At 38.8% G+C, this 15205-nt stretch overlaps 1 protein-coding gene across 3 annotated transcripts in view; it reads left to right on the top strand.

The window, feature by feature from the left end:
• Positions 1-15205, top strand: part of LOC133517609 (uncharacterized) — a 214972-nt gene that overhangs the window by 121647 nt on the left and 78120 nt on the right. For all 3 annotated transcript variants that reach the window (XM_061850952.1, XM_061850950.1, XM_061850949.1), the window contains exons 4-6: positions 2751-2933; positions 6879-7073; positions 7811-7987. In XM_061850952.1, coding sequence (XP_061706936.1) covers positions 2751-2933; positions 6879-7073; positions 7811-7987 — 555 coding nt within the window. The remainder of the gene's footprint in view (positions 1-2750; positions 2934-6878; positions 7074-7810; positions 7988-15205) is intronic.

The following is a 15205-nucleotide window of genomic DNA, read 5'->3' as shown; positions in this document are numbered from 1 at the left end:
TTAAACGCGCAAGATGTTAAACAAATTGTGCCTACAACTGGGGAACTAAATATTAATTGTGCGTTTAAGTTTCTTAAGTAGTTACACTCCTGTATTATGTAGGTACATATAAATAATACACTGAAAAATAAGTCATTTACTAAAAAAATCCCTTTTCAACTAATCGCTAGGAATACATAATACATACAGGTGTGTTATTTAGATATGTCTAGTGGACAAATCTGTTGATGTATGGTGGGAATTTGGCACTGATGTCTTCTGGAGATTTATCAAAAAACTATGTTCACGACATAGGCGTATAACATTTCATTTAGTTTTACTAACTATATAATAATATATAATAATAACTCCACGGCCGATTCGGCCACGGCGACTGCTATCAACTCCGTTGCTGTCTCTGGTGTGCTCGCAAGTGACTGTTGTAGCCGATCTTGCTACCAAAAGTTCGCGAACATTGCGGGCATGTGAGCACACCATTTGCGTAATTTTACTAACTACATAGTTAGTCTAAACCCGTATCCTAGACTTGGTTTGCATAGTTACGTGTGTGATATGATTTTTCATATTTTCATACTAGTTTGGCTATTTCGTTCAAACGATCCAGACTGTTCACTAGATACCACTATAGAATTATTCATATACCATGCGATATTGTACCGATTAATCACACAAGTTAAATGTTCGTCATCGTTGCAAATTTCGTCAACTACGATAATTTTCTCACAAGACGTAGCTGTTTTCCTCTACGTCGTAGCCGTAGCTGCTATGACCTTGCAAGTTCAAGGCCACTAACCGCTACGGCACGAAGGCTCGAGCAGCTATTATTACTGGATTTATTGCTACGAAACTAAGCTGTGACCAATAATGGTCTATAATGTTTTAGTGTTCATTTTTCTTGATTTTGTTTTGTTGTGGTGGTTTTATTATAGGTATTGCTTGAAAACAGTCCATGAAAATAGTTTTCCTTTTATTACACGTAATTACTTGGATGTTTTTACCACGTAGGTACATTCTACTAAGCATACAAGATGTAATAAATATAGTGGGGACCCTTTTAAGAGCATATACGTTAATTTTTTTTCAACTTTTTCCTAATCAGAAAGAACACGACACTGAGTATGCTCGCCCTTAAACGGGTTCCCACAATTTTGGTTACAAAAAATTAAGTCAAAATAAAGAGAAGAAAAATAGGTTATTTAATCAGAATCAAGCTCGTAACTTTAATATATCTTCTATGAATTTGTCTAACTTGAGGTCGGTATTTTTGTTCTAACCTATAGGGCTACAAATGACTATATATCCTTATCTACGCAAATTGTGTAACCTACGCTAGTAATTTCTTCAACAATCTTAATACCTCAGTATTAACTTAATACTCTAGTCTAGTGTTTAATTATAAGCAGCTTGCACTGCAGTTGGGTATCTAACCTTTTTTAATTCCTTTAATCTTTTCGACCTCGGTCAAACGCCTCGATGCCGAGGTCAAAAAAGTAGTTAAAGCAAATTAAAAAAAGTTTACCCCTGGCTAAAATTCGTTAGCCGTATAGTTGCGCAGAAACTTCAGCCAAGTCTTACCTAAAAGCTCAAGGCTACCGCGGAGCGGTTGCCAAGCACGATTCAATTTGATTGTGTCAATTATCAGTTTGTTTTTGAGAATTTCTTTTTTGCCCTGTGGTTGACTGTATGGTACTTGTTTTATTATGCAATAAATAAATAAACTATCATACATGGCAAACAAGTTTTGTTAGTAACAGTAACAACAGACAAAAAACTATACTCACCTTTCTTTTTGGGGTTCCGTAGTCAAAACAAAACCCTTATGGGTTTTGTCATGTTACAAATACAAGGTGTAACAAAAACAGTGGGGATTCTTTTAGCGCATATTCGGTATCATGTTCTGATTAGGAAAAAAAGAGTATTTTTTTTTGGCTTTTGTATGGAGGGTTGGTTGACATGGACTGGACGACCTTTTACATAAAAACATTTTTGTTGTTTCATGTTTGTCGCGTCATGAAATTGTTTCTCGTTTTTCCTAATTATAACACGATACCGAATACGCACTTAACCTTTTTAACGCTTTCTCTCTCGCATCAAAATGTGGCATACACGCCAGCATCTCAACTAGTGAGAAACGACCTTATCTGTTAACAGTAAAATTGCTTTGACAGCGTCTACCATGACCCCTTTAGGGTCGTTGGCGTGGTAGACACGACAGCACACGACAATTTTAGTGGCCCTTGGCGTTCAAAGGGTTAAACGGATCCCCACTGTTTTTTTACACCCTGTATTTTAATTAAATTTGGATCGTAGGTATTTTGTGAGCCACCACTTATTAGTTTAGAAGTTAAAATTTATAAAAAAGTATTTTTACTGGGGGCATTCCATATATGTAACTAAAAATAAAAATAGAAACACGTAAAATCATATATGCCGGGTAGAATATATTATTATATGTTCTTTTACTTGTTTGCCTTTTGTATTGTATGAAGGTACGGAACCCTCCACTATGCGTGGTCCGAGTTTAATAGTTATCGTGCGTCTCGCTCGCGCCAATACATGAACGGATAAGTACGAGCAAAATGCACGATAACTGAATGCCATCCGTTCGATGCAGATGATGCCGCTCAGCAGGTTCTCTGTTCGTAGTCGCTTTGCTCTACAAACCTGGAAAACGCTGGAATCGGCTACGAGCGTAGCGCTGCGAAAACCTTCACAGTGCATGCGTTAATATCATCATTATTACATTCCAGATACCCTCTCTATCCACTACTGCAACCGCGAGGTCGCGATAGGCGTGTCTGGCCCCGAGAGCGAGGGGTACATACGGACCCCGGGATACCCTAACTTCTACGTGGGCGACGAGTGTCGGTGGAAGCTAGTGGCACATCCAGAGCAGAGGATAAGGATATCGCTGTTGGATGTCAGTTTGAGAAGTAAGTGGTACATACGAACTCGGGCTACCCTAACTTCTACGTGGGCGACGAGTGCCGCTGGAAGCTGTTGGCGACTCCAGAGCAGAGGATAAGGATATCGCTGCTGGATGTCAGTTTGAGAAGTAAGTGGTACATACGAACTCGGGCTACCCTAACTTCTACGTGGGCGACGAGTGCCGCTGGAAGCTGTTGGCGACTCCAGAGCAGAGGATAAGGATATCGCTGCTGGATGTCAGTTTGAGAAGAAAGTGACACATACGAACCTATTAGGTTGCCCTACCTATGTGAAGAGTGCCGGTAGAAACTGTTGCATCAGCAGAGGATAAGGATTATCTGCTGAATGTCCGTTTGAGAAGAAGTGTGGGCTACATACCCCGGGGTACCTTACCTTCTATGTGGGTGACGAGGTTAGTAAGACCATTGGCCCCCTGTCATCCCTCGCAACGTCCAGCCAACCTTTTTTTTTATAAAACTTAGTGTATGGAAGGTGGAGGTAAGGATGAAATCTCCACGTACCAAAAAGTGTCATCGAAAAACCTTAAATAGGTGGCGCTACAATACCTAGAATACTTGAAAAAAAAAAATTGAATCATAGACAGTGCACTTCACTCCGTCAATAACGCCTAGGTTCTTAGCTACTCCAGCGGTACGTTGGAGAGATTTGGAACTATTATTATTTATAGCTGACAGCTGGACACTTGCAACAGTTCTACTATAAGAGATTTCACTCCTTTTAATTCCACACTCCATAACTTAGTGAACAACAAATGTCAAAATGACAGATTTGATAAGCGTTTATGAATATCGCCATTTGTATTCTGGGGAAATGTCAGGGCGCCTTTTTAAACAAGATACTTGAGAACAAGAACTGTAGAGATATATTCAGTGGCGGATTAACCGAACAGCAGAAAAAGCATATGCTAAGGGCCCCGCGCCTAGGGGGGGCCCCGCGCTCCGACCCTGACCATGCGATTTCGGCACACGGAACCGGCCAAGTTCAAGTAGAACTCGCACTCCACGGATCCTGTACTACCACATTTTATTTACAATGTATTTTTTTAGTATGTCAGTAACAATCAATCGATCAATTCCTGTCTGTTTTTATTTATGACGATACCAAATTTAAAGAATTTTTAGGCTTACGCAAAGACCAAGAACAGAGTTTATTAGCATTAAACCGTAGGTGTAGTGTCTCAAAACTTTTATGCATGGCTAAGCTGCAGGAAACAGAGCTCGGAAACGAACAAAAGAAGATACTGTGTTTAAAAAGATATTAGTGAAAAGCAGGGAAGGATGATTTATTTATTAATTATTATTTCAAATAACAAATTGCACCTTACAGCTAATGCCTAATATGATCAACTTTGAGCCCGTACTTAGTAGGCCAAAGGACGCGCTCCTCTACGGCATGCCGGGCGCCCAAAATATGCAGAGTTGCTGCAAAGCCCTGATACATATGATCTAGTTGTCAAAATGTTATAAAAAGAAAACAGCGGGGCCCCTATGCAGGGCTTTGCATTCGCATAGGCCGGATGTAAAGTCCTACATAGGGCCCGATACCCAAAGCATACCAGCAAGTCGCACTTTCGAGCAAGAAGTAAGGCCGAGCATCAGGCGAGCCGAGACCACATGGTTCAATTCCAAACTCTGTTCTCCTACAATTCAGTCAATTTCAGCCTTTGCATGGTGGCGCGCCGCGATAGAACGCTCTGGGCCTCCGCCCTTATACGGAGCTCGGCCTACGGCCTCGTTCACACTATGGCATTGGTTTCATTCTAGGCTCTGCTTTCCTGCAGCTTGGCCTTCAGCTTCGCACGGGAAGACTACGAAATCGGGTGGTCCGGATATTCAGCTAGTGGGGCTCAGCCTTTGGGCTTGTTTTTTGACTCACTTAGCCATTAGTTCCCACTTCTTAGGTCCGACTCACTTTTCACCTATTTTTACAAGCTTTTATTAAACTGATGTTGTTGAACAGTATCCCTACATACTTTTATTTAACTTGCAATACTTGTAAGTTGTTTTCAAAATCTGCAAACCATCTGCAAACTATTTTTTTTACCATTTGTCAAAATTTGCCAAAATCGACCACATCTGATCATGAACACCGAAGGTAAGGAGGAAACCTATATAGAAGAAAGGAACTGTGATAAAATAACACAACTTCATCAAAATTAGGCTCTTTTAAAATGGCTAAATAAAAAAAAATATAATCAAATAAATCGGAATTTCTTAAAATAAATAAATAAGGAAAATAATTCGGATTTTAAATGACGTCATATTCCTGTCATCCACATAGACGTGCCCCGCTCTTCTTCCTAATCGCTTATAGTACAAATCTGCCACTTTTTGGCAATGTAGTAGTTATGTCTACTAATTAATGTGTATAGACAGAGTACTATACTAGTAAAAGGGTGCACCCCACACTTGTAAGTACTATAGGCGATTGGGAGGAGGAGTGGGGCGCATCTTCGTAGATGACACGAACTACAGACAAAAAAAAACATCTCTTGTGTAGAGGCTCCGTTGGTTTTTTTTTTATATTTATTATTATTACTATTCAGTCAAAAAAGGCCAAACGGGGTCTATTAGTAAGTATTTTTTACATTACATTACAAGCATAAGGGAGTATCCTTTGCAGCGCTTTGTACGTCTTTTTAGTAAGAAGAGAAGATTTTTGCAACAACCCAAAAGCGACTAAACCGATCATTTTCGGTATAGTTTTTATTAAAAGTATTTATTTATTAAGCTTTTGTTTGACGATTTTTTTCATATTTTTAGGGTCCATGGTTCACATTTTTTGTTTAAATAATAACTTTATAAAAAAAAGGTTTTTGGTGACCGTTATTCGTTTTGAAAGACCTTATCCAACCATACGCCACACTATCATCAAAGCAAAAAAAAAAATCAAATTAAACGCATTTTGTATGGGAGTAGGGTACACACAATTTTTTTTATAGTTTTTATTTTACTCGTTCTGTCGCAATGCATGATTTATGTATCCATGCCAAATGACAGCTATCTAGCACTTAATATAACGGAGCAAACCCTCTGACAGACGGGCATGGCGAAACTACTTATATAAGAGTTTCTAGGACTACGAAACCCTAAAAAATACACTGCATAACATGTTAAAAATTAATCGAGAACGAGTCGAAAAAAATGAAGACATCGTAAAAATTTCGTGATGGTACTGAACCCTAGGGGTGCGAGTCCGACTCGCACTTAATCTGTTTTTTCAAACCTGCTGGGCTAAGATGGTCGGCTCTTTATCATTTGTCACCATACCTGTCACGTTCTAACAAATATGTAAGCGCGAAAGTGACGGACATAGTGACAAGTGATAAAAATGGAACCATGATACCGCCGCAGGGGGCCCCGCGACCTATTGTGCTAAGGGCCCCGCGCCTTCTTAATCCGCCCCTGGATATATTATGTATCTCTATTTGAAAAATAACGGATGGCAGATACTTTCCGAGCAGTGTTTCATTCACTACTATTGATGCCGACTGTACCTTATAATCTACGACTTAGTAAAGATTTCTCCACCATTCCGTCCGAGATGTGTAAATTACCTTGCTCACGAATCGCGAACTGTTCCAAAGTTTGTAGTAATAAGTATAAAAAAAAACCGGGCGAGAGCGAGTCGGACTCGCGCACGAAGGGTTCCGTACCATTATTTATAAAAACTGCAAAAAAAGTATTTTTGTTGGATGGGAGCCCCCCTTAAATATTCATTTTTTTTTGTATTTGTTGTTATAGCGGCAACAGAAATACATCATCTGTGAAAATTTCAACTGTCTAGCTATCACGGTTCATGAGATACAGCCTGGTGACAGACGGACGGACGGACAGCGAAGTCTCAGTAATAGGGTCCCGTTTGACCCTTTGGGTACGGAACCCTAACTAGTATCAAGCAAACCTAAAACCATTGTTACCCTATTTCAGGTATAGGCCCGTTCGAGAACGAGTGCTCCGACTACGTCCTCGTGACGGACGAGAACGGCGACGCATTGCTGTCGTCGTGCGACCAAGTCGCGCTGCCGCTGCGATTGTCGTCCGCGACAAACGCAGTCGACGTCACGGTCGAGACGCGGAGTGAAGGAGCGTATCCTAAGAGGGGCGTGTTGTTTCATTATAAGAGTAAGTGTCATGAGTACTCACCTATCTACCCTAAGTCGGCTTAGTAAATAATTTAATCGTGTAAAATACCTATATTAATTGTTGCAGATAGTCAATTCAGGTAGTCCAATTCATTTCTTGTACATAGAAAGTGAAAATGCTCTAATGTACATACGTCTTTTTCATACGATACAATTGCAAACACAACTCAAAACATGCAGTGTATTCAAGTGTACTTGACAGTGGCGGATTTGCCCTAAGGCCAAGTAGGCCCGGGCCTAGGGCGGCAAGACATTAGGGGCGGCAGCAAGGCGGCAGTCTATATGATGGGTGCTGAGAAAGGGGCGGCTAGTAGTTACTACGAGGCCTGGGGCCTAGGGCGGCCAACACTGCAAATCCGCCACTGTGTACTTCTGCTCCTCTTGCTCGTACAATATTATTAATTTATTTATTGAATTAATTTAAAAACCAAGATTAGCGCCATCTATGCGTTTCATGCGTCAACATCAAGGCAACTTGCCGCTATTAGCATCACCTCACCTAGCTAGAAGCAACCATCCGAGTCTGCAACTTAGTATGCTATGCTAGAACGATATTAAAGTATTGAAATATTCATTCGATTATGTATACATTTGTGTTCTTACAATTATCAAAACGTTGGTGATCTCTCAAACAAGCATAAGGTGACTTAAAAAATACTAAAAAATATATTGTGAAGATATTCTACTTACAGCGCCATCTATCTTCGCTCCCTGCAGGTATAGGCTGCGTAACGCTGCCAGCGCCATCTGACGGCTACCTAGTGTACCGCAACGAGGACGTGGCGCATTACATGTGCAACGTCCGACATGTTTTCGCCGATACGCGACAGAGGGCGCGCGTTATATGGTGCTTTGACGACAACAGATGGAACGACACTGTGCCTTTATGTGTTGGTGAGTGGTAGAACTTTTATTTTTATATTTTTTATGAGCATTAAAGTGTTAATAAAACTTTTTATAGTAAGGGCCATATAGCTATTGCTGATGAGTGTTAAATAAAAATCCTACACCGCTAATGGAGGTGTTATAGCGCGATTTCCGTTCGCAAAAAGAAAGTTATTAGATTTTCTTTTAGTAAGAAATCAAAATGGGGGCAGAATTAGAAACAGTTCACGATTAATTCTTCTTTTTTTGCTTCCTACCGGATGAGAGTAATAGACGCTAAAACCGTAGGACTGGGTTTAACGGATGCGGCGCTGTAAGAGCGCTATCAATAAAATTGAAAATGCTGTTTAGGCGGGATTGTGATTTGTGTTGACTTTACGGTTATACTCGTACCTAATAACTACATTGCACTGCATTAGAATTAGTTTTTCCCGAAATTAATATGCTTGTTGTGTTATTTGCAGCCTCTTATTATTATGTAGAGCCAAAGACTTAAAAAACAGGACACGCGTCACGCTATTTAATGTATATCTTAGTGCGTTGCTGAAAATATATAATATGTAAATATTTTAGTAGTATTGACATTTTCAACGATGACTTGAGGGTAGATCACTCAATTAATATAATAATATGTTGTTACTATTAAACTATATAAATTAAATATTTTATACTTAGATCAAATATATCTTCTCTTTTGTTTAGATCTTAGAACCAATCTCTAGAAGAGTCTATTGGCCCGATTCGAAGAACGAGATACGATAATGATAAGTTATCATTTAGATATCGCTTGTATGTCGTATAATTGACAGAAGCAGCTCGATTTGGGCAACCAATGTCACTTTGACGTTAGAAATATCGTATATAGACAGTAGATAGATCTTAACGGGATCATAGCGTAATCGACGTCACGTCAATTTTGACATGTCGTTTAGTTATCGATCTTTCCTAGATCTTAAACGTGTCTTAATCATTCTTCGAATCGAGCCAATTGTTCGTATTAATCTCTGCCGATTCTTTCCGCCTTCGCTCTACGTCTACGCGATAACATTTCCATTTTCACCACTTTTATGGTTGGCTATGTGCTGTGCGTTTCTCCAGAAACTACCTGTCTCGCATACGGATAATTCCGGACCGATACGACCTTCAAGAAAAGAGCATACCTACACCCATCTAAGTGTTTCAGGTGTCCATGGGGGACGATAATTGCTTACCAGGCATTCGTCCGCTTGTTTACCTCCTACGTCATAAAAAAATACTTATTAAAACAATTGATGTTTTGGTATATTGTTAGTAACCAGGAAACACAATAGCAAAGTAATGACTACATAGGCGCCAGTAGGTACCATTGCTTGAATCAATTCGTCCCAATATAAAAGCAAACAATTCGATTGTTCTCTTTGTTTTTTACAACCTTTCTCTCATAACAAAGAAATGCAACCAACAAATTGCTTTGTGAAGGACTTTGTCCGCTAATGTAATGACTAGAGACAAAGGATCCATTACTTCATTTATTGCTACTAACTTACTCTATAAAACCAGAGGAAATTGATAGCAATTATGTACTTATCTTCTTTCTTCATATCTAAAGTTTCAGACACATAAAACTTAATACGCTCGTATTTTTCCTTTGTGAAAACTAGACTGGCCATTTACAATCATGCGTCGGCCAATAATAAGAAAATACTTTCATAAAAACTTCTTTTGATGTTTCGTTTTCGCTCTAGGAAGATAGCACATGCGCACACTGAAAATCACCCTACTCTTTCACGCGCTTTGAAATATGGAACAAATGAAAGTGACAACTACATTTGTGTGCGTCAGCACTCAATTAGTAACGTCAAACGTCGTATGGAACGAATTTAAACCGTAAATCATTTTTGATAGGATTGCATTTTAATTGTGATTGTTCATTATTTTCATCACGCATTGTAGGGGTTCGCGTTTCGTAAATACAGGATAGTTCATTCGTCGCTCAGCCGCCGAAGCGTCAGTTCGAATTTAGAAATTCCTGTCATTCGCGTCATCGAAACACGTGCGAAGTGAGTTTTATTATTAATGTGATTCTAAAAATATTTTCTAGAAAGTGTCCGTTATCTGAAAATATTTTAATGTGTTGTTAGTGATAGTAAGTGTGGTTTTTATTTGCGAAATTCAAAAACACGTGTTTGAAAGCTGAGCTTTTAAAAGGGCGCAGGGTATTGTTTTGAAGGCTAAGTAAGAGTTTGCATGTGTGGACGGCATTAGTCACATATGATAAAATGCGTAAACTAGTACAATTAAAACCCAATGGGTTAATTATGGGTTTAATTAACAGAGCTAATGAGGCTTTGATTTCTTTTTCATTTATATACCAACATAATCTCTCGGTCAGTCAATTTAATGGGTACTGATTTCTGTTTATTTGCCCTTCATTCTCGCTGACTTTGGGATATTCCGCGGATTTCCTCAAATAAAATACATAATTATTTCCGATTATAACGAGCAAGGTAAGGATAATTCGGAATCGATGGTTGTTATGACTAATTTATCAATGAATTTGTACCATCGAAGTAGGCATCGAAGAGGTAAGTAAAATGATAAATTAATTCATCAAGGGTATGTACATTTGTGTGTCTGTTTCCTTGGTACAGTCACAATAATATGTTACTCTTCGAAAACCGCAAAGTATGTGACACGCTCTTATGGCTCTTACTAAATAAGATCGAGTGAGATATTTTTGCGGCCCTCGTTGTGTGACACATTATGGCGTTGTACGACCTGCAGGTTAGGAAGGATTTTGAAGTGCGCGGTATTGTTTCGTTAGTTTCATCAAAATTATTTCCCCACTGTCACGCTTCTATTCTTTTATGAAATAAAATACAAAGTTGTATGCTTTTACATGTGTTTTTAGCTGTAGATTATAATTCTCTTGAGAAAAATTAAAAACTAAATTTCACTCCATACAACAAGACTACGAAAATAATATTGATCCAGTTATGCCTGAGTAATGACATAAGATATCTAATAATACTGAATGAGATAAATGGAATAGAATAAAGGTTATGTAATTCTTCTAAATAATCCATTATTTTTTTCTTTTTCGGTAGACTTTTAACATTTCACTAAAATTACATTTTGCTTATTTTTATTATCTTTCTTTATTGAAGGTATAAATATACCTACCCAATAGATCAAAATCAAAAATGCCTGTAGAATCAAAAGGCGAGGCAGGTATAGCTTTTATTGTGTGAGTTAAAAGTAGGTTGGGTAGGTAGGTAGTATATTACGTTGCATGGGGTATTGCATCCCCTGCAGTGAGTTGACTATAAAAAGCAACCTTGTAATAGTAAATTACTATAGAAGCCGGGAAACGAAGGCATGTAGGAAGATATAGATATAGTTATAGATTATAGATATAGTAGGAGGATAGAAGTAAATATAGAATACTATTTGATGCTTGAATGCCAAGACGTTGTGTCACAATTTGACGTTTAAAAACAAAAGAAGGTTGCTTTACAGCCCTAAGTGTGTAAGGCTGTATGAAATTCCTTTATAGATCATTCCCGTCGTACTGGATACGTGGTATTTCCGGACCTAATTTGAAGTAAAGTCATGTCAACTTTTAATAGCAAGTTTGAGAAAATCGCTGGCTTTATGGTCAAAGTATGAAGCTTAGATAGATAATAAGGAAAATTGAAGCAATTTTGCGCGTGTATTATAGTCTTAATGGCTTACTGGTAGGGGCTTTTGATCTGTAATGGGGGCGTCATCATTTCATCAATAAAATTGGTCGACAGCGAAAAATTGGGTCGATGTCAAGTTATTGTTTTTAAAACTCGGATGAAAAATTTGTAATATACAGTGATCGATTTGACCCCTTCAAAAGCTCTTTTCGCATCATCATCTCGCGTTGTCCTGGCATTTTTGCTACTGCTCATAGGAGCCTGGGGTCCGCTTGGCAACTAATCCTTAGTACTAGTTTTTACGAAAGCGACTGCCATCTGACATTCCAATTCCAACCCAGAGTGTAAACAAGGCTTTATTGGGATTAGTCCGGTTTCCTCACGATATGTTTTCCTTCACCGAAAAGTGACTGGTAACTGGTAAATATCAGCAGCTCAACTCCTCGCTCGACGGCGCTCCTCGATTTGACCGCTACGAAAGGTCTTTGCGCATATTTTGCATTATTTATTTTCGTATATCGCAGCGATTTGTTTAAAATTATCCCGTAATATTTATTTATTTGTACTATTTTTATATTTATTTACAAGACAGTCTGAAAGCAGTTACAGTCGTACAACTTTTGTCCCTCCGTTTACAAGATTTAATGACGCGATTAAAGTTAAAAATGGCGCTAACAGCTGTGCCAGTTCTACAACAAAACGTGATTTTTCCTCGTTGTCTGTCAGCCAGCTTTATCTCATAAACCGTAATTTAAAAAAAAAGTGTAGTTTTGATTACTAAAAAGGTAATAACTTTACCATAAATAAATTAATGATATATTTATTGAATCCCGGGTTCGAATCCTGGTACGGGCATTCATTTTTTGTATATTTATCACAATTATTTGTGAAAACGCTTAACCTTCTACTATAATACATCTACAGAATCATATTTCAATACACTCACGTGGTCAACAACAGTGCTTATTATATTATGTACACGATAAACCATGACTTCTGTACAATGGGACGCTGGTTGATAGCTCTATCTCCGTAATGATAGTAACGGAAATGAACAATTTATTCAACGAGCTCTGATGGAAACCGATGCAGGCAACTGTACCGTTTATCAGTGTTGATAAAGAATAATCAGCTGTTGTTGATTATAGTGTCATTGTATTACATTATTGAACTACATGTTTGTGAAGGTTATTAACTCGATCATAATTTACATATTTCCAAATACTAGGTCACTGATCACATACTGATTACTTTTGTGGAACTTGCGTATCACATTTGTTGAAGGAGCAAAGCATTGTATAGTAATAATTAAACCTGATGCATAGGGTTCAAACCCTGGCTTGTACCAATCAGATTAATGGAGCGGAACTTATTCGATATAATTTGATATTTTACCACTCGGTTTTCGGTGAAGGAAAATATCGTAACGAATAAGGCCTAGTTTCCCCTCTAGGTTGGGATATCAGATGGCAGTCACTTTCATAAAGACTAGTGCCTATGACAATTCTTGGGAGTAGTTGCCAAGAGGACCACCGGCTCCCATGAGACATAACGCCAGGAAGATGATGCACCAGATCGCTGAGTATACAAGCGTGTGCAGACGTCATTTAAAATGTTTAGGATTATAAGTCAACTCAAGTCAAAGTAAGTAGTAGTAGTAGTCAAGGTAAGTAGTTGTTATTGCTCTAAATGATGACTCGTAATATTACGTTTAGGGTGTGCTCTCGGGACTGGTTTTCTATAAAAAATCAGTCCCGGAACCGGGAATTTCCGGAACTTGCCAAACAAATTCAGACCCGGCATTTCGAAGTTGCGTGCCCCACGTTAGGAGCCGTCATTTAAGAACTGAATGGAGACTATAGCTCAACTTTATTTATTTGACTTGACAGGAAGCCGGTGTCCAGCAAATCGCCACGTGATATCGTATCTTAGGGTACTGTTTGGATTCAGACTGCATTAGCGTTACAGCTACAATATTGCGCGGCATTACTGCCGACTGCATTGCTGCCGCAAATGTCAAAATCGATGTTGTTGTCCGGACTTTTGATATTTGCGATAACCATGCGGTAACAATGCACTCGGCAGTAATGTCGTGATATACATAGGTACATACATAATACATAAACTCACGCCTGTATTCCCAAAAGGGTAAAGCAAAAGGGTTTCAGAAAAATAACGAAATCGTGATATTGCAAAATGTGACAGGTTGTCAGCCCATCGCCCACAACACACTTGAAACCATACCCCACAGTCGATTTCTACGACACCCACGGGAGGAAAGGGGATGGTGAATTCTTAACCCGACACCATACGGGTAATACTGCTGCAGTAATGCTACCGGTGCAGTTTGAATCCGGACGGTACCTTTAGAGGTACGTCGCATTTTGATTGCTTTAGATTACGGGTCTTATAATTGCCTTGCACGAGTTGGGCTAATCTTGTAGGTATATACAATTTGAAGCATCAAATATGTGTGCGTATTCGCAGCGCATATATGCTTGGTCTGGACGCAACTTTGATAATACCTATGATTGGTCCCTTGTGCTTTAAAGGTGATTTAGATCCCAAAATATCTTGGTTAGGGCCACGATTTATAAGCCTTGAACATTACGCGGCTCGTAAACTAGGCACAAGGGAACTTTAAAAACGTTTTCTCAAGACAGATATATATAGTTATATACCTACACGTGTCCTACAGACGTAAGACGTCTATCGTAAGACCTCTACATCCATGAAAACTATGCCTAATCTGCGGTCCTAGCTGCACTAGCCATGTGACTAGTATGAAGGTCAAAACATTACGAGAATGCCTACCTAGAAAGGTCAGCGCTTGCTTGACGAATTCTTGCGACGAGTGGCCACTATGAATCTTTTAGTTGCAGCCGGGTATTGCTGGTATTTCACGATTTTTGTTGGTAACAACTCTGAAAACAAGAAATGCCTTTTAATCATAAATATTTCTCTGTTCTTGGTCATGCCAAAGTATTAGGGTAATGGACAATAAGAAAAATCGATTTAATCTTCCTGGTCCTGCGTTGTGTTTCTGACAAGTCAGTAGTGAAAAATAGGTCATGTTTTATTTAAGCACAAGCATCTCCAATCTCTCTATGCCTAGTTTGCATTTTTGGTCCCTGCATTAATAAAAACTATGCCTAATATGCGGTCCTACCTGCACTGGTCTTCTTTAGTGAATAGTTATGAAGGTCAACGTTTAGAGAAATGCCGTAGGAAAAAGGTCAGCGCGTGCTCGACGGATTCTTGCGACGAGTGGCCATTATGGCTTGTTTAGCGCTCTTATACAGTCCTAGTTAAAGCTTACGGCCGGATGTATTGCTGGTGTTTCACACCGTTTTGTTGGTATCAAACTTATTTAGGTTTATTTAACATTTTTCGTAACACAATGATTTCAATTAGTGTTGACAAATGGAGTTGTTCCACACAGAGGCGTACTTATAACATTCGTTACAGCCAAAAATATATAATCAATAACAACATAAATAATAAAGTATGGCTCGATGTTTTGATGACTTTTGACATGACTGACATGAGACATGCAAAGTCAAAG

The sequence above is a fragment of the Cydia pomonella genome, chromosome 5 (assembly GCF_033807575.1).
Source record: "Cydia pomonella isolate Wapato2018A chromosome 5, ilCydPomo1, whole genome shotgun sequence".
NCBI lineage: Eukaryota > Metazoa > Arthropoda > Insecta > Lepidoptera > Tortricidae > Cydia > Cydia pomonella.
This window is presented reverse-complemented; position numbering and strand designations above follow the sequence as displayed.